The sequence below is a fragment of the Dreissena polymorpha genome, chromosome 15 (genome assembly GCF_020536995.1).
Source record: "Dreissena polymorpha isolate Duluth1 chromosome 15, UMN_Dpol_1.0, whole genome shotgun sequence".
Lineage (NCBI taxonomy): Eukaryota > Metazoa > Mollusca > Bivalvia > Myida > Dreissenidae > Dreissena > Dreissena polymorpha.
In genome coordinates, this window is record NC_068369.1 from 41135360 (window position 1) to 41157632 (window position 22273).

The 22273-nt window shown below is 37.2% G+C and overlaps 1 protein-coding gene across 3 annotated transcripts in view; it reads left to right on the forward strand.

Annotated features, from left to right (window-relative positions):
- LOC127860347 (ubiquitin carboxyl-terminal hydrolase 25-like) overlaps window positions 1-22273 on the forward strand; it is a 40859-nt gene that overhangs the window by 4706 nt on the left and 13880 nt on the right. For all 3 annotated transcript variants that reach the window (XM_052398362.1, XM_052398361.1, XM_052398363.1), the window contains 15 exons: window positions 56-235; window positions 1401-1482; window positions 2032-2197; window positions 2997-3162; window positions 3581-3658; window positions 4800-4961; window positions 8724-8809; window positions 9409-9503; window positions 13090-13238; window positions 14448-14575; window positions 17180-17275; window positions 19363-19527; window positions 19767-20197; window positions 21014-21084; window positions 21937-22165. In XM_052398362.1, the coding sequence (XP_052254322.1) occupies window positions 56-235; window positions 1401-1482; window positions 2032-2197; window positions 2997-3162; window positions 3581-3658; window positions 4800-4961; window positions 8724-8809; window positions 9409-9503; window positions 13090-13238; window positions 14448-14575; window positions 17180-17275; window positions 19363-19527; window positions 19767-20197; window positions 21014-21084; window positions 21937-22165 (2284 nt within the window). The remainder of the gene's footprint in view (window positions 1-55; window positions 236-1400; window positions 1483-2031; window positions 2198-2996; window positions 3163-3580; window positions 3659-4799; window positions 4962-8723; window positions 8810-9408; window positions 9504-13089; window positions 13239-14447; window positions 14576-17179; window positions 17276-19362; window positions 19528-19766; window positions 20198-21013; window positions 21085-21936; window positions 22166-22273) is intronic.

Genomic DNA, 22273 nt, shown 5'->3' on the forward strand with positions numbered 1-22273 from the left:
GAGTTTTTATTAATTTAAAACATCAGCCTATTCTTGTTGACTTAATGTTTTTCAGCCAACCAGGCCATGTGACGATCATACTTACGCAAAAGTCAAAGAAGTAACTGGAATAACTGATCGAAAATTGATTGATGAAGCTGTTAATTCATGTCGCAACCCAGAAGGGAAATATGAAGTCGCAGAAGTCATCAGTTTTCTTATTGCTGATGAAAAACGTCAGAAAGGGGGAAAAAGGGTAATTTTTAGCTTGGCTGTTTTTGGAGAAAACCCGAGGTATTGTCATAGCCAGCTAGTCATCCGACGTCAGCCGTCCGATGTAGGCGTCGTGCTGAAACCTTAAAATTGGCTCTATAATCAAAGTGCTTCCACCAACAACTTTGAAACTTTATATGTAGATGCACCTTGATGAGTTCAACATGCCACACCCATTTTTGGGTCACTAGGTCAAAGGTCAAGGTCACTGTGACCTCTAATATAAAACTTTAACATAGGCTCTAAAATCAAAGTGCTTCCACCTACCGGTACAACTTTGAAACTTTATATGTAGATGCACCTTGATGAGTTCTACATGCAACACACATTTTTGGGTCACTAGGTCAAAGGTCAAGGTCACTGTGACCTCTAATATAAACCTTTAACATAAACCTTTACATTCGCTCTAAAATCAAAGTGCTTCCAGCTACAACTTTGAAACTTCATATGTACATGCACCTTGATGAGATCTACACACCACACCCATTTTTGGATCACTAGGTCAAAGGTCAAAGTTGCTGTGACCTCTAATATAAAACTTAAACATAGCCTCTACAATAAAAGTGCTTCCACCTACAATTTTTAAATTTCATTTGTACATTCACCTTCCTCATTTCTACACGCCATACCCATTTTTAGCTTGGTTGTTTTCGGAAAAACCCGAGGTATTGTAATAGCCAGCTCGTCGTCTGCGGTCAGCCGTCCGCCGTAGGCGTCGTGCTAAAACCTTAAGATTGGCTCTAAAATGAAAGTGCTTCCACCTACAACTTTGAAACTTCATAAGTAGATTCACCTTGATGAGTTCTACATGCCACACCCGATTTTGGGTCACTAGGTCAAAGGTCAAGGTCAGCGTGACCTCTAAAAATAAATAAAAAATTCTGACAAGCTTTTGCAGCCGAGCGTTGGCACCAGTTATGCGGTGCTCTTGTTAAACCTGATATGCGTTGAGTTTTATATCATTACATTGTTATTTATTCTTTGAGTGCTTGCCAAGAGTGACTCATTGTGAATTGTTTCATTGTTACTTGTTTTTTACTACATTACACAGATTGGCAGAACCCTGTGTATTATTCATTTGTAACATGGGTTACCCAGTAGAATATGATTTGTACATGTTTGTATTTTCTAATAACAAACTGTTACAGGGATCTGGTATCACAGTTGTAAGAGAAGATGAAGCAGATGCAGTTGGTCACCAGACAGTGAACCTCAATAAAAATGCTAAAAGTAAGGAATGGGTGACGAATATTGTTTAAGGACTAAAAATGTTTGCAATTTTTGCTTAAATAAATTACCAAAGAAAGCACCAGTCAAAGCACTAGTCAACTGTGTGCAATTTTTACTTAAATTACCAAAGAAAGCACAAGTCAAAGCACTAGTCAACTGTGTGGTGCACCTGGCTGTGTTTCTTTTTAGTGTTTTTCATTGGATATTATTGTATTCCACACATGGAGATAAATCAAGATTACCAAAAATTCACTATGCACTGTAACACGTATAGTCTCACCAACCATCTTACCGGTCAATTTATCTTTTTCTATGTTGGAATGTACTATTGGAATGAAAATAATTGTAGCGAATATTAAATATACTCATAATTAATTGAAAACATAAACATGTCTTGTGACCGTATTTGAAATTAAACCATTTGCCTTATTTATAAGTACACATTCTTAATTTTATACAGAAAAAAGCTGCTGTCTTATTCTGTTCAGTTGTTATTTTGTCATTCATACATTTAGTATTGTAAGGACATTTTTGGTACACTATTTAAAGCTGGAGGAGTGATCGATCTGACGAGTGTTAGCGACACAAATGAGTCTGATGACATTCAAAAGGCCATAGCAGCCAGTTTACAGGACAGTTCAGGCCCCTATGTCCAGGAATCCTCTGCTGGCATCCTTGGTGGACAGGTGTCCAGAGAGGAGCAGGACATTTCAAGGTACACTCTGGGATCAAATTGCATTCAGTTTAACGCTTTGCATGCCGGGGTATTTGTCGTCTGCTAAAATGTTGTCTGCTGAATTTCTTAAATTAGCATTTTCTTCGATTTTTTTTTCAAAGAATACTTTCAGAATAGCAAACAGTTTGGATCCTGAGGAGACGCCATGTTCTGTGGCGTCTCATCAGGATCCAAACTGTTTGCAAAGGCCTTCAAAATTCGGTTCCAGCAGTGAAAGAGTTAAAGTAGGCAACTGATTTCAGAATGTTTAGGGGATTAAAACTTTTTATAAAATATGGGAAAGTAATGGTGAAATATTTAAAGATTTTAATCAAAATAGTAGGGTGACTAACCTGCCTCCTGAGACATAATTAAGCCTCATTACAATGTAATTGACTTTACAAGGCTAGAAAATTGAACTTCCTTGCCTCAGATTTTAGAAGTTTAACGACATAGTGTTTAAAAAAAACACAGCATTAATGAAATCATAAGGGTTGTAGAATTTCAATTAAGTTTAAAATTGAAGGTTTGTTAAATGTTATTTCTTCATGTAATCTCACTGTAGTCAATCACCATATGGCATCTCTTGTCCCACATGAACATTGTCTTTGATAAAGTATTTAGTGAAAACACCTGGTGAATTTTACCAAACTCTGCAGGAATGGTCCTGCAGCGGTCCTTTACCAAATTTATTCAATTAAGTTACTCTGGAATGCTCTTGATTTCAGCAAAACATATTGTGATGCAAATCAAATTATTAATATTAATAATTTATGTAACAACACCACTTCTTTTCTAGAGTTTTGGAACAAAGCTTGATAGAAAGCAAGGCAGGAACGAAGCGCAAGCGAGGGGACATATGGTTTGTGGATCCCCTGAATCCCCATGAGAGAAAGCGGGTGGACAGTTGGCCCATCGGCCTGAAAAATGTGGGAAACACGTGCTGGTTCAGTGCTGTCATTCAGGTAAGTGGTTAGGTGATCATCGTACCATTCTCAACAATGAGGGCAATTTTGGGGCTGTAGTTCAACCCATTCAGCCCCATTTTATTGCATAAATTTTGTCAAAATTACCATAACCTTAAAAATAAATTGGGCTTCTTTAAAAAAATTAATATAAACTATAAAAGGGATTTTTTTTGTGAACAGTCACATGCTACTTTACCTCAACTTAGATCATAATCTAACTATATATTCAATGTTAAAAATAGAAAAAAACATTTTTCCAAAACAAAAAATCCTTTTGTGGTAAAATTTCCTAACCAGTTTAGTTAACGACCTTAAATATCAATAAGTTAAATAATATTTGGAACTTAAAAAGTGACTTTTTCTTCCAGCTTAGTGAATTATTCCAATATAATTTATCCTGTGATCTTTATGATAGTCCCTGTTCCACCTGAAGAGGTTTCGACATCTTGTGTTGACATACCAACCAAACAAGGATGTTCAAGGCAGAAGTGAGGTACTGGTTTAATATTGTAGTCATTTTTATCATAAAAATGTATCCGTAATTGACCACTCTCCAACTGTCAAAGCAATGGATCATCTTACCACATACCACTTTATTGTGGCCATTTTGTCTGACAAAGAATGAGTGTTGTAGTGATTATATGATCGCTACATTTAAGATAACTAATTGGCAGAGCAATCAATAATTAGTTTGTTGACTCGTTAATTTAATTACCACTTATTTGTTGTTTGTTGCAAAGCCTGCTTTGACATAGTTATAAGTTGTAAAGGTTTTTTATTTGCTGAGTAAATTTTCTTACAGCATAATATCCCAGAATGACTGTCTTATCAACGTTGTAAGAAGATACTTAAATAACACAATTAATATATTGAAGATTTTTAACCAGGTTTTCCGAAGGAAAAAACTGGTTATAATATTGGGGAATGTCGGCGGGCTGGCGGGCGGGCGGAACAAGCTTGTCTGGGCCATAACTTTGTTGTTCATTGTGAGATTTTAAAATCATTTGGCACATTTTTTCACCATCATTAGACGTTGTGTCGCCCGAAAGAATTACGTCGATATCTCCAAGGTCAAGGTCACACATTGAGTTCAAAGGTCAAAAATGGCCATAAATAAGCTAATCCGGGCCATAACTATGTCATTCATTGTGAGATTTTCAAATCATTTGGCACATTTGTTCATCATCATTGGATTGTGTGTTGCACGAAAGAATTACGTCAATATCTCCAAGGTCGCCACGACTAAAAATAGATTTATTTTGAAACAAAGGGAGTTAATTATAAACAATCAGTTCGGTTTGAGTTGTCTCCATTTATCAGACTTTTTTTCAAATTAAAAACCTGTTTCTGTGACAATTTTGTCCCTTGTTTATTATTGCATAAGTTCTTTAAAGAATAGTGTTGTAAAAAAGTACAAGGAAGCAAATAAATTGACTTTTATTAAGTAACTATAAATTATACATTTTGGGGCTTTGAATTGATATGTCTTCGAAAATTGCATCACAATAATAATATGCTTTACAATTTATGACAAGGCATGTCACAGTACACCCTTGTGAGATTCTTTAAAGATTTGATAAAATTTCAATTTTACTATACTACTGTATAATGCACAACAATCATGGCATTTGCAGGTTAAGCGAAATCTCCGATTCATGTGCGAGTTGCGTCACCTGTTTGCGCTGATGGTGGGCTCAAGGCGTAAATATGTGGACCCGAGCCGTGCTGTAGACATACTCAAGGAGGCCTTCACGTCCAGTGTGGCCAGCAGTAGCAGCGTCAGTGATAGTCAGCAGGTGAGACGGAGATTGTATTGAATGAGATTTTGTTATAATAAATGTCCCTCAGTTTTATTTGATGTGCTGAGGTTGTTTCTACAATAATCAGCAGTAGTAGCGTCATGACAGCGAGCAGGTCAGTGGCCTGTGATGTTGGGATTACAGTAATTTTTGTGCTTTTATTATGCTCCCCCAAAATAAATTTTGGGGGGAGCATATAGTCACCGCTTCGTCTGTCCGTCCGTGTGTCCATGCGTGCACAATTTTTGTCCGGGCTATTTCTCAGCAACTAATGACCGGAATTCAATTAAACTTTATGGGAAGCTTCAGTACCAAGAGGAGATGTGCATATTATCAGCCGGTTCTGGTAGGATGATTTTTCACAGAGTTATAGCCCTTTGAAATTGTCCATTAACTGTAAATATAGTGCAATTCTTGTCCGGGCTATTTCTCAGCAACTAATGACCGGAATTCAATTAAACTTTATGGGAAGCTTCACTACCAAGAGGAGATGTGCATATTATCAGCGGGTTCTGGTAGGATGATTTTTCACAGAGTTACAGCCCTTTGAAATTTTTCATTAACTGTAAATATAGTGCAATTCTTGTCCGGGCTATTTCTCAGCAACTAATGACCGGAATTCAATTAAACTTTATGGGAAGCTTCACTACCAAGAGGAGATGTGCATAATATCAGCGGGTTCTGGTCGTATGATTTTTCACAGAGTCATGGCCCATTGAAATTTTCCATTAATTGTACATATAGTGCAATTCTTGTCTGGGCTATTTCGCAGTTACTAATGACCGGAATTCAATTAGACTTTATGGGAAGCTTCACTACCAAAAGGAGATGTGCATATGAACAGCCAGTTCTGGTCAGATGATTTATCACAGAGTTATGGCCCTTTGAAATTTTCCATTAACTGTACATATAGTGCAATTCTTGCCCAAGAGGAGATGTGCATCAGCTGGTTCTGGTCGGATGATTTTTCACAGAGTTATGGCCCTTTGAAATTTTCCATTGTACATTTGTGCAATTCTTGTCCGAGCTATTTCTCAGCAACTTATTACGGGATTTCAATGAAACTTTATGGGAAGTTTCACTACCAACAGGAGATGTGCAAATTATCAGCCGGTAATGGTCGGATGATTTTTCACAGAGTTATGGCCCTTTGAAATTTTCCATTGTACATATAGTGCAATTCTTGTCCGGGCTATTTCTCAGCAACTCATCATGGGAATTCAATGAAACTTTATGGGAAGCTTCACTACCAACAGGAGATGTGCATATTATCAGCTGGTTATGGTCGGATGATTTTTCACAGAGTTATGGCACTTTGAAATTTTCTATAAACTGTACATATAGTGCAATTCTTGTCCGGGCTATTTCTCCCCAACTACTGACTGGACTTCAATGAAGCTTTATGGGAAGCTTAACTACCTTGAGGAGATGCGCATGTTATTAGTGGGTTATTTTTAGATGATTTATTTAGAGAGTTATGGTCCTTTGAAATTTTTAAGTTGCTAAACCATCCATGATATTATTTTGTCCAAAGCCATGCCCCTCAAGATGTTTCCTTTTATCTGAATATATAGTGCAATATTGTGACAAAAAAACCTATGGGGAGCATCACCTGTCTCTGACAGTTTCTTGTTTGTTACAGCCTGTGCCATTTGAATTGGGAAAATATTGTTAACATATAGAAATTCGTCGGTATGAAATTTCGTGGTTAAATAAAAATCAACAAATTCGTTGACACGTAATTTCGTGGATTTTAAATTTTTTGGGAATACTGACTGTCATAATAATTAAACTTTTATTAAAACAACCAGAGTAATAAAGAAGCATAATCTGCTTATCTGTGTTGACAGCAAGACTTGGGGTTAATGTGCACTGAAGCATGAAAGTGTTGCCGAATGCCAATAATTGTCGAAAAGATCGATAAAGCGGCGCACATATGGGTCCCTGCTCGCTTATTGCCATCAATGTTGTTTTGACAATATGTGCAAATCTCAGCGCAATCGGTCTGTTAGTAGTAACAATAAAGTAATAAGGTCCCCAAAATACACATGTGAAAACCGTTATATCTCTTTTAACTTTAATTTGCACTAATTAACATATGTGATAAATCTGCAAACTGTTAATTTGACGACGTCACGTAAAAAGTATTATTACCCAGACACTTATCAAGAAAACAACATATTTGATTCACTAGCATATCTCAATCAAACAATGTCTCTTTCAAAATGGTTGAAAACGGAAACAGTTCAGACACGTTCCCCTACTATAGCAGGATTGCTCAACCTTGCAAAGGCTCAGTCTATGACTGAAGCATTATTGACACAGGTCGCTAACGATTCAGTGGAAGAAAACATTTTCAATTTGGAAATATTTTAATTAATCAAGAAATTGTGTAATGTTACCTACTGAAGTGAAGTAATTATTACAAAAAAAACAATATCTCAAATAACCAAAAACAAAAGAAAATGTCGGAAATGACATTCAGAAATGACCGATTTCGGCTAAAAGAATGTATAAATAATTGTTGGTACTTGAATTCGTGGTTCAGTGGACCAATGAAATCCACGAAAATTCGTAGAACACGAAATTTAATGGTTTTACAGTAAGTGTGATAAACCATACAATTGAAAAAAATAGTGCGATAAACCATGAAATTGGGAAAAATTAAGCATTATAAATATGATTTTAAGTAACAGAAATAAAATTGTTTTTAAGTGTATGTTCAGGGTTTGTTCTAGCCATTTTGGGAAAAGGAGTCTGGTCTAATTGGGATTTTTTTAATTGATAAAAGTGACAAATTTGGGAATTATTTATCGACAAAAAGGACTAAATTAAAGTTATATATTTTGTAGGATGTTTTAAAAATAAAGTTGAGATCTAGAGTTAAGAAATCATAAGTCATAAAAGACTTTTTCTTTAAAGAAAAAAAAAAAAAATGTATTTATTTTTTTGGAATTTAGGGTCAGCTTATTGGGAAAAATGTAGATTTTATCGATTGGGAAGCAGCCGAAAATCGGCGGTAATTTTTAGCCAAAAAAATCACTGGATTAATATTGGACGTTCTTTCATTAAAATACATGCTCCTTAGTTGAAAAAGATCTGCTTTAAGATTGCATCCAGTGTTGTCAGGTGCTTGTAAGTGTTGTTTCTTTTGACTAGTTTTGTGTTATGTATAGATTGTAAGTAGTTAAATCACTTTACCACTTAAATACTTATTTTGACGCATTTGTAGTTCCCTAGAAATTTTAATTTTATAAAAGACCTTACTTACTAGATTCAAGTTTATAAGGATTCATTTCCAACCCTTAGATACTGATGAGCAGCAAACAGCATAAAACATGAACAGACTGCGAGTTACTTGCAGGCTGTTCTGGTTTTATACTGTTTGCACATAGCCATTATTACTTTGCTTCTGAGAGGGAAATGGTTAAAAGAACATCTCATCCTGAAACTTTTGAGCATATATTGCTAAAACAAGGCAGGAATATTCCTGACTTATAAAGCTCTGTCAATATTTTCATATTCAAAGACCAAAGTGGTCAGACTAATTATATTTTGATCTTAAAGAATTAATTCTTGTAAGAAAATGTATGTTAAACACCTTAATTGTGTTTTACACACCATCGACTTCGTTCTCACAGACTTTAGACCTTACTTTATTTAGACCTTAGTTGATTGTCTATGAAACAGAAGTATGTCATAAAGTGTGTTAAAACATAATGTGACTAAGGTGGTTAAGGGCAATGTATGTTCTCACAGGATGTCAGTGAGTTTCAACACAAACTTCTAGACTGGCTAGAGGACGCTTTCAAGGCTGCATCTAGACCTTCCTCCCCTGAGGAGGGGTAAGTACAGTCTGGTGTTGGAAGATGCTTTTGATTGATTAGTGCTGTATAATCAGCGAACGATTGTGTAAATGAAATACAAATAACATTGTTTGAAAGCAGTGGCCAATTCAGGGGTGTGATTTCTTCTTCTTTCAGCTAATTCCTCCTGTTCAAATTCTAGATAATTTTACCAAAAGTTCTTAATTGCTAGAGCAATTTAGAAGTGCAGGGTTTTGGCTGATTCTGTGAAGGGAGTAGGGTATTTAATTCCCTTGATTTTTAACAGCAATCACTCCCATGCCACCGTAGAATGAGCCTCGTTCTAGGAAAACTGGGCTAATTTCAGGAGCGTAAAGGTTCAGCCCAGATTGACCTGTGCAGCCTGCTCTGGCTTATCAGAGATGACAATTTTTGCTTAATGGTATTTTTCGTTGAAATAAATTAAGGGTAGTCTTTTCTAAGGTAAAATCCAGTTTAGGCGGAAAGTATCATCCCAGATAAGCCTTTGCAGGACTGCTCTCTCTAATCTGGGATGAATCTTTACACACATGCATTAGGCCCCCTTTCCCAGACTGCATCTCATCTGTATTGATCGTCAACATGATATCTTACTTCAGTGCAGAGAAAGCAGAGAAGGAGTGCTTACCCGGTGCTGACAATCCCATGGTTGACCTGTTTTATGGTCAATTCAGAGCAGAAGGGGTCAATGAAGGTAGTACCAAAACATTACTGTTCCGTTAACTCTTTTTACATGTGTTTAAATAGACAACAATTATCTTTATCTATTATCTGAAGGTTTTACTGAAAAATAGTTGGGTGTGTCCGTCAGTCCGTCGTTCGTCCATCACACTTTTCTGGATCCTGCGATAACTTTAAAAGTTCTTAATATTTTTTCATGAAACTTGAAACATAGATAGATGTCAATATGGACATTATGCACGTCATTTCATTTCGTTCCTACATCAAAAATTATGGTTGCTATGGCAACAAATAGACTAAAAATACTGCTGAAATGGTGGTTTTCTGGATCCTGCGATAACTTTTAAAGTTCTTAATATTTTTTCATGATACTTGAAACATGGATAGATGGCAATATGGACATTATGCACGTCATTTCATTTTGTTCCTACGTCAAAAATTCTGGTTGCTATGGCAACATTTTTTTTTTTTTAAATCTTAAAATGGTGGAATTTCTGACAATGGTGGAGCCGGTAGGGGACTTATATTGCTAGACAATAGTCTTGTTATTTATTTATTTGTACATAAATACTTATTTCAATCATTTACTGATTGTCAATGAGGCTTAAATAAATATGTGCTAACTTAAGAATTTCTTGTTATCCCCACGCTTTTCAAAAATTGTGGTTATTTCCGCCGTCGGTCTGTCTGTCTGTCTTTCTGTCCGTCCTGGCCACTATCTCCTACACTATTAGCACTACAACCTTGAAACTTACACACATGGTAGCTATGAGCATATGTGCGACCCTGCACTATATGGAATTTTGATCTGACCCCTTGGTCAAAAGTTATGGGGGTTGGGGTGGGGCCGGGTCAGAGATTTTCACTCGTTTTTAGCTCTACTGGCCGAAGGCCTGAAGAGCTTATGTCATGGCGTGGTTTCCGTCGTCCATCCGTGCGTGCGTTAGACTTTTTCTTGTTTACGCAATAAAGTCCACAGTTTTCAGCCTATTATTTCCCAACTTGCACAGTGTCTTTATCTAAATGATGAGTCAAACCCTATTGAAAATGAGCAATATCGGAGTTATAAGTCCAGAATTATCACCCCTTGAATTTGAGAAAAAATGAAAATACAGTTTTTTTTGTGATAAAGTCCATAATTTTCATCCAATTCTTGGCAAACTTGCACAGTGTCTTTGTATCAATGAGGACTCAAACCCTTTAAAAAAAAAAGCAATATCGAAGCAATAAGTCCAGAATGACTTTCCCTTGAATATTAGAAAATTTTGAAATCGCGCTTGTTTACGCAATTAATTCCACAGTTTTCATCCAATTATTTCCAAATTTGCACAGTATCTTTATATCAATGAGGACTTGAACCCTATTGAATATGAGCAGTATAGGAGAAATAAGTACACAATAATCTCCCCTTGAATTTGTGAAAATTCTTCTTGTTCTTTCCAAACTTGCACAGTGTTAATAGCAGTTGAGCAATTCAGGCCCTCATGGGTCTCTTGTTTTAGGTTATTTTACATCAACTATGCATGGCCCCATAACCAACCCTGGGGCGCCCCGCCCACATAGACCACGCCAACCCAAAATTGCCTTTTACTATAATTTCTTCATTTCTACACCGATTCACTTCAAATTGATACTGAACCTCTCTTATGACAATATGGTCAATCTCAACTATGCATGGCCCCATTACCAACCCTGGGGCGCACCGCCCACATAGACCACACCCACCCAAAATTGCCTTTTTCTATAATTTCTTCATTTCTACACCGATTCACTTCAAATTGATACTGAACCTCTCTAACGACAATACGGTCAATCTCAACTATGCATGGCCCCATTACCAACCCTGGGGCGCCCCGCCCACATAGACCACACCCACCCAAAATTGCCTTTTACTATAATTTCTTCATTTCTACACCGATTCACTTCAAATTGATACTGAACCTCTCTTATGACAATACGGTCAATCTCAACTATGCATGGCCCCATTACCAACCCTGGGGCGCCCTAACCACATAGGCTACACCCACCCAAAATTACCTTTTACTATAATTTCTTCATTTCTACACCGATTCACTTATAATTGATACTGAACATCTCTTATGACAATATGGTCAATCTCAACAATGCATGGCCCCATTACCAACCCTGGGGCGCCCCGCCCATATAGGCCACACCCACCCAAAATTGCCTTTTACTATAACTTCTTCATTTTTACACCGATTCACTTCTAATTGATACTGAACTTATCTTATGACAATACGGTCAATCTCAACTGTAACCGGTTTCCCTTGGTAAATACTGTCTACAACCAAAACACCTTTATGCAAGACACATTTTTTATTTAGATTCTCTGTTGTTCTATATAAACACAAGTTAAACATAATCACTGTTTTATAAATACTTTAAATACTTAATTTAATGAAATAATCTAAACTTATTTGACAAGTCCTAATAAAATGAATTTAGCTTTCTAATTATTGAAAACAATTTACTATTTAAAGGGGAGGGGAAGGCTCCGTTCTCGACTTAGGTTAAAGTTACCTTGGGTGTCTCTTGAACCCGGCGATAAGTTTCAAAAATGCGAAGCCTTATATACCCTTTTGGCAGACACAAGCATGGGAATCTCATGCACAAAAAGGCGGCAACTGTCTTATGTTAGAGGGACCATACAAAAGTAATCTATACATTGAATAGATATTTAAATTATCCAATATAGACTAAAAGGGTTTATAGCTTATAGTAAAGTTTAACTCTAGTTGTGAAACAGCCCTCCTGTGTATTAAATAAAATGCACAAGTGATTCAACATGTACACAGGCTTAGACAACCTTAGTTAAATAACTGGAAACAATTGCAGAATAAGATCTATAATGTATAACAATAGTAGGCTGATAATAAAATGTTAATCTAAATAGTAAAGACTAGATTTAATACTAAATTATATAAGACTGTAATGTAAAAATCATTCCTGCTACACAACTATGCATGGCCCCATTTCCAACCCTGGGTCAAACATGCGGCGTGGGGATATGCGTCGGCCTTTGCCGCGCCATTTCTAGTTTCACATTGGACCAGGCTGGTTATCTCAGTTGGCAGAGCACTGGACTAGATATCCTTGTATTTTAAATTTGATTTTCCGATTTAAAGCAGTTGTCGGTTACTGGCATAAGTATTTACACTTAGCACTTATATTATCAATAACTGGCATAAATATTTACCCATAGTAGAAAACCCAGGTTACCCAGGGAATGTGTAAGTAGGATAACTGATTGCCATTATGTGACTGAAATACTGTAGAAGATACAAACACTGAGTGTTGCACTAAGAAAACAGGGTTGAATGCATGGTTGTTAGGTGTCCTACCAGATTAGCTTGCTCAGTCTGCACAAGCTAACTAGGGACAACTTTTTGTATTTTTTGTTTAAAAGAAGACTCTTCTCGACGAAAATCCAGTTTAGGAGGAAAGTGTTTTCCCTAATTAGTTTGTGCGAACTGCACAGGCTCATCTGTGATGACATTTTAAGCATATGCATTTTACCCACTTTTCACAGAGCAGGGCTCATATACAGTTAACAAACAAAACTTTGTGCGTTGTTTCAGGCAAAGATTTCTGTAACGAGGAGACGTTTGGTCAGTTCCCGCTGCAGGTGAACGGTTTCCGTGACATCCATGAAAGTCTGGAAGCGGCCACCGCCCTGAGAGAGATAGAGACTGTCAGCAGCCAGACCGCAATGAAATCTGGACAAGAGGTTATAAAGTTGAGCCGCATAATTGGAAAATTGGGCTGAATGCATGTGTGTAAAGTGTTGTACCAGATAAGCCTGTGTAGTCTGAACAGGCTAATCAGGGGCGACACTTTCCGCCTGGACTGGATGTGAAAAGTGTTGTCCCTAATTGAGCAGACTGTGGAGGCTACTCTGAGACGACACTTTACAAGAAGCATTCTAGTTAAGTGAAAGGTGTTGTCCCTAATTGAGCAGACTGTGGAGGCTAATCTGAGACGACACTTTATGCATGTGCATTGATCATTGTTTTATCAGGGAAACTCAATTGGTAAAATCAATGAATGTTTTTGTGCATTCCAAACACTTTTTTTAGGGCCTTCTATTTAGTTGGTAGGACGTTAGTCTATAAGTCCAAGAGTTGTGGCTTTGATTTCTGGCGGTTACTTGTAGCTGGACTAGTTATCAATTTATTTATTTGGCCATTCATTCCCCACATCTGATTCAAGTAGAGCCAGTTTTCAGGTATCGAAGTATGTAGACATAGTATGGATTAACCAGTTAACCCAGGAGGTGTGAATTTGTAGAATGCTAAGAATTAAATATTGTAAATAAACAGTATGAAATTCAAATACACAAACAAAAACTTTTAAAAGGCAAGTTTTTTTGTATTCACATAACAAAGAGGTGTCTTTTCAAATTTTTATCTGAAGTTCATAATGCCAATCAAGTTTACATTTGTCTTTCCTATTACAAAAGCATTGAATAGTTACATCCTATTACATCATTATAAGGTAACAAATCTGGTATAAGGAGAATGCAGTAGTTGTTTTATTTTACTTATTTATGACCGTGCTTTCTCAGGTCAAGCATTAACAGGCACCGCACAATATCTTAAATAGTTTGCATTTATTATACTAGTATTTACAGGCCAAAGAACAAGAGCGGTTGCCTTGTTAGTTTCTTAATAACAGGGCTTTTTTCCGTTTTTGTGAAACGGTCTTGGACCCCCATTTTGTAAAAAAATGAGTCATAAACTGTTCAAAATTGTGAAAAAATGAGTCGCTAACTTTCTAAAATTGGGGAATTGGAAATTGTGAAAATTTGAGTCGCGAATTACCCAAAATTGTGAAAAACGGCCATTCTTACAGAAGGAAAAAAAGCCTTAAATAACAAATACATTCATATTGTCCCTGTATTAATTTTACTTCAAGTATGTTTGTTTCCTTCCTACAGCTGTGGTTCACCAGACTGCCACCAGTGTTGACATTTGAACTGTCTCGGTTCCAATTCAACCAGCAGTTTGGGCGGCCAGAAAAGATACACAACAAAATTGAGTTCCCGCAAGTCATTTACATGGATAGGTAGGCATGATGAAGTTAAACTGTAATTCTACCCCTTGAAGTTTGTAAGAGGCACATTTTAGTCTGTTAGTTTGGCGGGCATGTCCACATGTAATATTATTATTTTGTGGAGCCAAATGTTTTCCCATCTCGTAAGTGATTACAATTAAACTTATATAAAATGTGTCACCATCATTAAGTGTACATGTTTTAGACACTTGTCATCATGCCAATAATCCACACAATCTTGAGTTCTGTGCCCTCAAACTTTGCCATTTTTAGGAAAGAAAAAATCTAAGATTGTGGACTGAACTTCATCCTCTTTTCTCAAGCAATTTAACTAAAACTTAAAAAATGTCACCAATATAAAATGAATATTTGCAAAACTTAATTTTCATGTTGAGTAATTTACCTTTTATTAGTTATGGGCTCTTGAACCTAGCCTTTGTCAAGGCTGCCATATGCAATTATATTGTGTGTGGAGCGATGGTCTTCTACATTTTTCAGGGGATTTAATAACAAATTTAAATAAATGTTTGTTATTGTACAATATTCACTCTCAGCGATCCACTTTTTATGCCCCCGGATCAAATGATGGGGGGTGTGTTGTTTTTGGCCTGTCTGTCTGTCATTGTATGTGTCTGTCATTCTGTCCCAAAACTTAAACCTTGGTCATAACTTTTGCAATATTGAAAATAGCAACTTGATTTTTTGCATGCATGTTTATCTCATGGAGCTGCACATTTTGAGTGGTGAAAGGTCAAGGTCATCCTTCAAGGTCAATGGTAAAAAAAGATAAATCCAAGGGAAGTAATAATCTTTAAAGGGAGATAAGTAATGAACCTGCCAAATGATTAAAAAAAAAAAATCATAGCGGCTCAGGAGAGGACATTGTGTTTCTGACAAACACATCTCTTGTTTTATGTTATTTGGGGATACGCGTCGGCCTCTGCCGCATCATTTTTAGTTCAGTTATGATCCTTTGTCTGTGTCTGGCTATCTCAATTTGAGTGCTGGACTTCAAATTCAAGGATTGTTAGTATTGGTAACCTCTGTACACTTGCCATTCAGGTACATGGATTGTAACATCTGTACACTTGACATTCAGGTACATGGATAGTAACCTCTGTACACTTGACATTCAGGTACATGGATTGTAACCTCTGTACACTTGACATTCAGGTACATGGATTGTAACCTCTGTACACTTGACATTCAGGTACATGGATTGTAACCTCTGTACACTTGACATTCAGGTACATGGATGGTAACCTCTGTACACTTGACATTCAGGTACATGGATTGTAACCTCTGTACACTTGACATTCAGGTACATGGATTGTAACCTCTGTACACTTGACATTCAGGTACATGGATTGTAACCTCTGTACACTTGACATTCAGGTACATGGAATGTAACCTCTGTACACTTGACATTCAGGTACATGGATTGTAACCTCTGTACACTTGACATTCAGGTACATGGATTGTAACCTCTGTACACTTGACATTCAGGTACATGGATTGTAACCTCTGTACACTTGACATTCAGGTACATGGATTGTAACCTCTGTACACTAGACATTCAGGTACATGGAGTGTAACCTCTGTACACTTGACATTCAGGTACATGGATTGTGACCTCTGTACACTTGACATTCAGGTACATGGATTGTAACCTCTGTACACTTGACATTTAGGTACATGGATTGTAACCTCTGTACACTTGACATTCAGGTACATGGATTGTAACCCCTGTACACTTGACATTCAGGTACATGGATTGTAACCTCTGTGCACTTGACATTCAGGTACATGGATTGTAACCTATGTACACAAGATATTCAGGTACATGGATTGTAACCTCTGTACACTTGACATTCAGGTACATGGATTGTGACCTCTGTACACTTGACATTCGGGTACATGGATTGTAACCTCTGTACACTTGACATTCAGGTACATGGATTGTAACCTCTGTACATTTGACATTCAGGTACATGGATTGTAACCTCTGTACACTTGACATTCAGGTACATGGATTGTAACCTCTGTACACTTGCCATTCAGGTATATGGATTGTAACCTCTGTACACTTGACATTCAGGTACATGGATTGTAACCTCTGTACACTTGACATTCAGGTACATGGATTGTAACCTCTGTACACTTGACATTCAGGTACATGGATTGTAACCTCTGTACACTTGACATTCAGGTACAAGGATTGTAACCTCTGTACACTTGACATTCAGGTACATGGATTGTAACCTCTGTACACTTGACATTCAGGTACATGGATTGTGACCTCTGTACACTTGACATTCAGGTACATGGATTGTAACCTCTGTACACTTGACATTTAGGTACATGGATTGTTACCTCTGTACACTTGACATTCAGGTACATGGATTGTAACCTCTGTACACTTGACATTCAGGTGCATGGATTGTAACCTCTGTACACTTGACATTCAGGAACATGGATTGTAACCTCTGTACACTTGACATTCAGGTACATGGATTGTAACCTCTGTACACTTGACATTCAGGTACATGTATTGTAACCTCTGTACACTTGACATTCAGGTACATGAATTGTAACCTGTGTACACTTGACATTCAGGTACATGGATTGTAACCGCAAGCAGACTCGGGAGAGGAGAGAACGGGCCAAGAAGTTGAAAGAAGAGTTGTTGGCCTTACAGGGTAGACTCGACAAGTGAGTAGCTTCTTGCAGCAGCAGTACATGTGTCTTTATATTGTCCACTAAATATGTAACTTACTGCCTTTGTATACCCACAAGAAAGTAGAGTGGGTATACTTAAATCACCATGCACATCTCTCTGTCTGTCTGTTTGTAGAGACAAACCAGGGATTTTATGCTCATTTGAAGGGGACCTAGATTTAAATTAGGGGAAACAATTTGATGTGTAAAACACAATTTGAGGATTTCTTTTATCATTAAATAAAACTAATTGACAAAAAACTTGTATAGGTAGTTTATTTTGTGTGGAAAACAGTGAATTTAAATGAATTATTTTATTGTATGTAGTTTTTATTTGGTTACAGCTATAGAATAAAATAGAAGTGCTGCTACCGGTAAATGTCCTACAAAGTATTGCTATTTTTCAAAGTTCTTTATTGTCCCCTACCGGTTTCACCACTTTTCTGGATCAGTCAGTCAGTCTGTCAGTCAGTCACACTTTTCTGGATCCTGCGATAACTTTAAAAGTTCTTAATATTTTTCATGAAACTTGAAACATGGATAGATGGCAATATGGACATTATGCACGTCATTTCATTTTGTTCCTACGTCAAAAATTCTGGATGCTATGGCAACAAATAGACTAGAAATACTGCTGAAAATGGTTGTTTTCTGGATCCTGAGATAACTTTTAAAGTTCTTAATATTTTTTCATGAAACTTAAAACATGGATAGATGGCAATATGGACATTATGCACGTCATTTCATTGTGTTTCTACGTCAAAAATTCTGGTTGCTATGGCAACAACAACAATTCTGACAACGGTCGAATTTCTGACAATGGTGGAGCCGGTAGGGGACTATATTGCTTGGCAATAGTCTTGTTCAACATGGCATTTATTGTGTCTTATACTATGTACTTGTGCATGGGCAATATTTCCTTTGTTAAAATTGCTAAAGTTATGTCATTTTTTATGCCCCCCTTCGAAGAAGAGGGGGTATATTGCTTTGCTAATGTCGGTCGGTCTGTCTTTCCGTCCACCAGGTAGTTGTCAGACGATAACTCAAGAACGCTTGGGCCTAGGATCATGAAACTTCATAGGTACATTGATCATGACTCGCAGATGACCCCTATTGATTTTGAGGTCACTAGGTCAAAGGTCAAGGTCACGGTGACCAGAAATAGTAAAATGGTTTTTGAATGATAACTCAAGAACGCATACGCCTAGGATCATGAAACTTCATGGGTAGATTGATCATGACTTGCAGATGACCCCTATTGATTTTGAGTCACTAGGTCAAAGGTCAAGGTCACGGTGACCCGAAATAGTAAAATGATTTCCGATTGATAACTCAAGAACGCATACGCCTAGGATCATGAAACTTCATGGGTAGATTGATCATGACTCGCAGATGACCCCTATTGATTTTGAGGTCACTAGGTGAAAGGTCAAGGTCACGGTGACCCGAAATAGTTAAATGGTTTTCGGATGATAACTCAAGAACGCATACGCCTAGGATCATGAAACTTCATGGGTAGATTGATCATGACTTGCAGATGACCCCTATTGATTTTGGGGTCACAAGGTCAAAGGTCAAGGTCAAGGTGACCCGAAATAGTAAAATGATTTTCGGATGTTAACTCAAGAACGCTTTTGCCTAGGATCATGAAACTTCAAAGGTACATTGATCGTGACCCGCTGATGACCCCCTTTTGATTTTCAGGTCACTAGGTCAAAGGTCAAGGCCACAGTGACAAAAATCGTATTCACACAATGGCTGCCACTACAATGGACAGCCCATATGGGGGGCATGCATCTTTTACAAACAGCCCTTGTTTAAACTTTCAGTTGTATTACATAACATGCATTGTTTACCCTGTAATGAAATAAAGGAAATCTGGAATTGACATCTGTCTGTCACCAGACATACATGTAAACATGTCAGCAATAGACTACTCTTTTCAACTTAAACATTTATACTTGCAGGCATTGTTTCTTATGAGCATGTGAACATTTTATAATCTTACTTTGAAAATTACAAACGTTAGGTCAAGAGATAACTTTTTGTAAGTTGACTCTACATGTCTTATGATTACCCAGATTTATCAATTACGGCTCGGGCAACAAGAGATTCCCACTTCAAGATGTGTTACTATACGCACTGGAGTTTGCCAAGACCCGCCCTGAAGGTCCGCCTCGCAAGGTTGCAACCACGGCAACCGTAACAACAGATGTGGAAATGGAATGTCTTTCACCCAATACCAGGTATGTTATTTTGTTTACAGGCCCATGTGATTGTTATTGATCTGTCAAAAATACCTGTTAAACTATCACTGCTGATGCAAATGAAATGGGTAAATCTGCTTTTGTTTACAGCATCTGGTCGAAAGTGAAATATTCTAAGCTGTAGCATAATTGATATAGATACCTCAGTCTGCTATTGAATTCAAAGGATGTTTTCAGAACTTTGTAATTTTTTCATCATCACTTTATTTTATTTTTAGTTCAAGCATGATGGTCGATTCTCCAATGAAGTCCCCTTCCGATTCTTCCATGTCAACTGTGACCTCTCCACAAGGTCACTCGTCACCAGAGAGCACAAAGGGCAACAGATCAAATGCAATTGTGCTTAGTAACCAGTCTGTTACTGGTATCCATGGCAACATAGAAGATAGCCCATCCTCTAGTAGTCAATCTGCTACCTCTGTCCCTGATTCCTCTGCCGTTCCATCTCTTATGTTGATCAATTCTGAATCCTCTTCCAACTCCTTCAACCTGCCGGATGTTTCCATGGTAGCGGAAAGTAGGTCGTCACCGATGATCGTTGAAGAAGAAGTCTCTACACCACATCCAAAGCATGTTTCTGATAATGAACTCTTGGTGCTTCAAGATTGCTTGCATAGATGGAGAACAGAGGTGGAGAATGACGTGAAAGGTACATAACTCATAGAAGTTAGTCAGAATAAGTTTTATCATATGCTATACCCTGTTTCCGATGTAATACAACTCTTACATGTTTTTTTTAATATTACACATGTGTAATACAACATTTTTAAGCGTTTTCTTTGGATTAGTTTTCGTTTATTGACCAATCACATTTTGTTATTTTGCTGAAATGACGTTGCAATGTCAAATGACGTCACAAAATTTAAACAACATTCTGGATTTATCATTATGTTTGCGTAAATATTTATTTTATTTGCTCATTTTAAAGCACATGATAAAAAAAGATCTGAAACTCGTTGTCATATCATACCATATTTTATTAAAATCGTCCAGGAAATTCGCCAAAGGCTCGCTTTCTTACAATATTCCTGAACTCGTTTAATAAAATATGGTATGATATGACAACTTTAGCCATATCCTATATTTTTTTTTGGATTAACAGTTATATGAAGTTGATCCTAGAACTTAAGAAAAGTAATTATTGACAAGCAACATACTTAAAACTTTGATTATGGCTGCTTTGTTGTTGTTTTTTAACTACTCACAAATCATAAATGAGAGAAATGCAATTCTAATGTGTATAATATTTATAATTGTTTTTGGTTTACAGATCAACTAAAGTGCCTAAACATTATATATTGGACAACTATAATTTCAAATATACTGGTCAATGTTATTAATTTTTACTTTCACGGCTGCAGTTGATGACGATAATTATGATGATGTTGATGGTGATGATGATTTGGATTATGATGATAAATTGGGGATGATGGTAATTAAATAATGATATTACAATATTTTTCAGAGTTGCAAGATGGAATCAGCCTACTGGAAAGTTCCATCAATAAAATGTATAGTGATGAGTCTATGACACAGGTAGTGGTTTTAATATGCTTGTAAATGACCAGTTGTCATAAAGACTTTGTACATGTAGTTTTATTAGCTCGGCTGTTTTTGGAGAAAACCCGAGGTATTGTCATAGCCAGCTCGTCGTCAGCCGTCCCTTGTCAGCTGTGCGCCGTAGGCGTCGTGCTAAAACCTTAACATTGGCTCTAAAATCAAAGTGCTTCCACGTACAACTTTGAAACTTCATATGTAGATGCATCTTCATCCTTGATACACGCCACACCCAGTTTTGGGTCACTAGGTCAAAGGTAAGGTCACTGTGATCTATAAAAAAAATAATAAAAAAAATCTGACAGGCTTTCGCAGCCGAGCATTGGCACCCGTTATGCGGTGCTCTTGTTATAAATATGAGCTGTGCTTTTCAAAAACTTTGCTTTATGCATGTGCGCACAGGCTAAAAAGGGACATAACTTTCCTCATAGACTGGATTTTTGTTATGAAGTGAACTCCACTGGCTAATTGGGCTGATACCATACGCACATTTATTCAGCCAGGTTTTCTTGGAGACCAGCTCATATATTTTGTATGCAATCACCAGACAAACGTAGAACACTGCATATTTCTATTTGTGAAGGATTTGAAAATGATTGATTGCAATATGAAAGCATATGCTTTCCATTACTAGTACCAATTAAATTCACTGCCACAATGTTGAACACAATCTTTCAATTTTAAGTATCCACTGGAAAATTTGCAGTAACACGTATACCAATCAATCTGTTCCAAACATCATATTCCAAAAAAGCACTTAAAAATACAATAACGATTTCAGTTTGTACAATTTCAACTGAATTTCTTATCGCATCATTCCCACTCCTCCAGCATCCATACCACCTGCATGCAGTTCTGGTGCACGAAGGTCAGGCAGCGTCGGGCCACTACTGGGCCTACATCCACGATGCCGGCACCGACAAGTGGCTCAAGTTTAACGACATTGCAGTTAGTGATGCATCCTGGGAAGAGCTGGAGAAGGAGTGCGTGGGCGGCTACCATAACGCCAGTGCCTACTGCCTCATGTACATCGATAAGAGGCGCATTGATGAGGACTCCAGTAAGTGAGCCAGGCTTTTTTTCCGTCTTAGAAAATGGCTATTTTTCATAAGTTTGAGAAGTTCATGACTCATTTTTTCTTAATTTTGAACACTTCGATACTTATTTT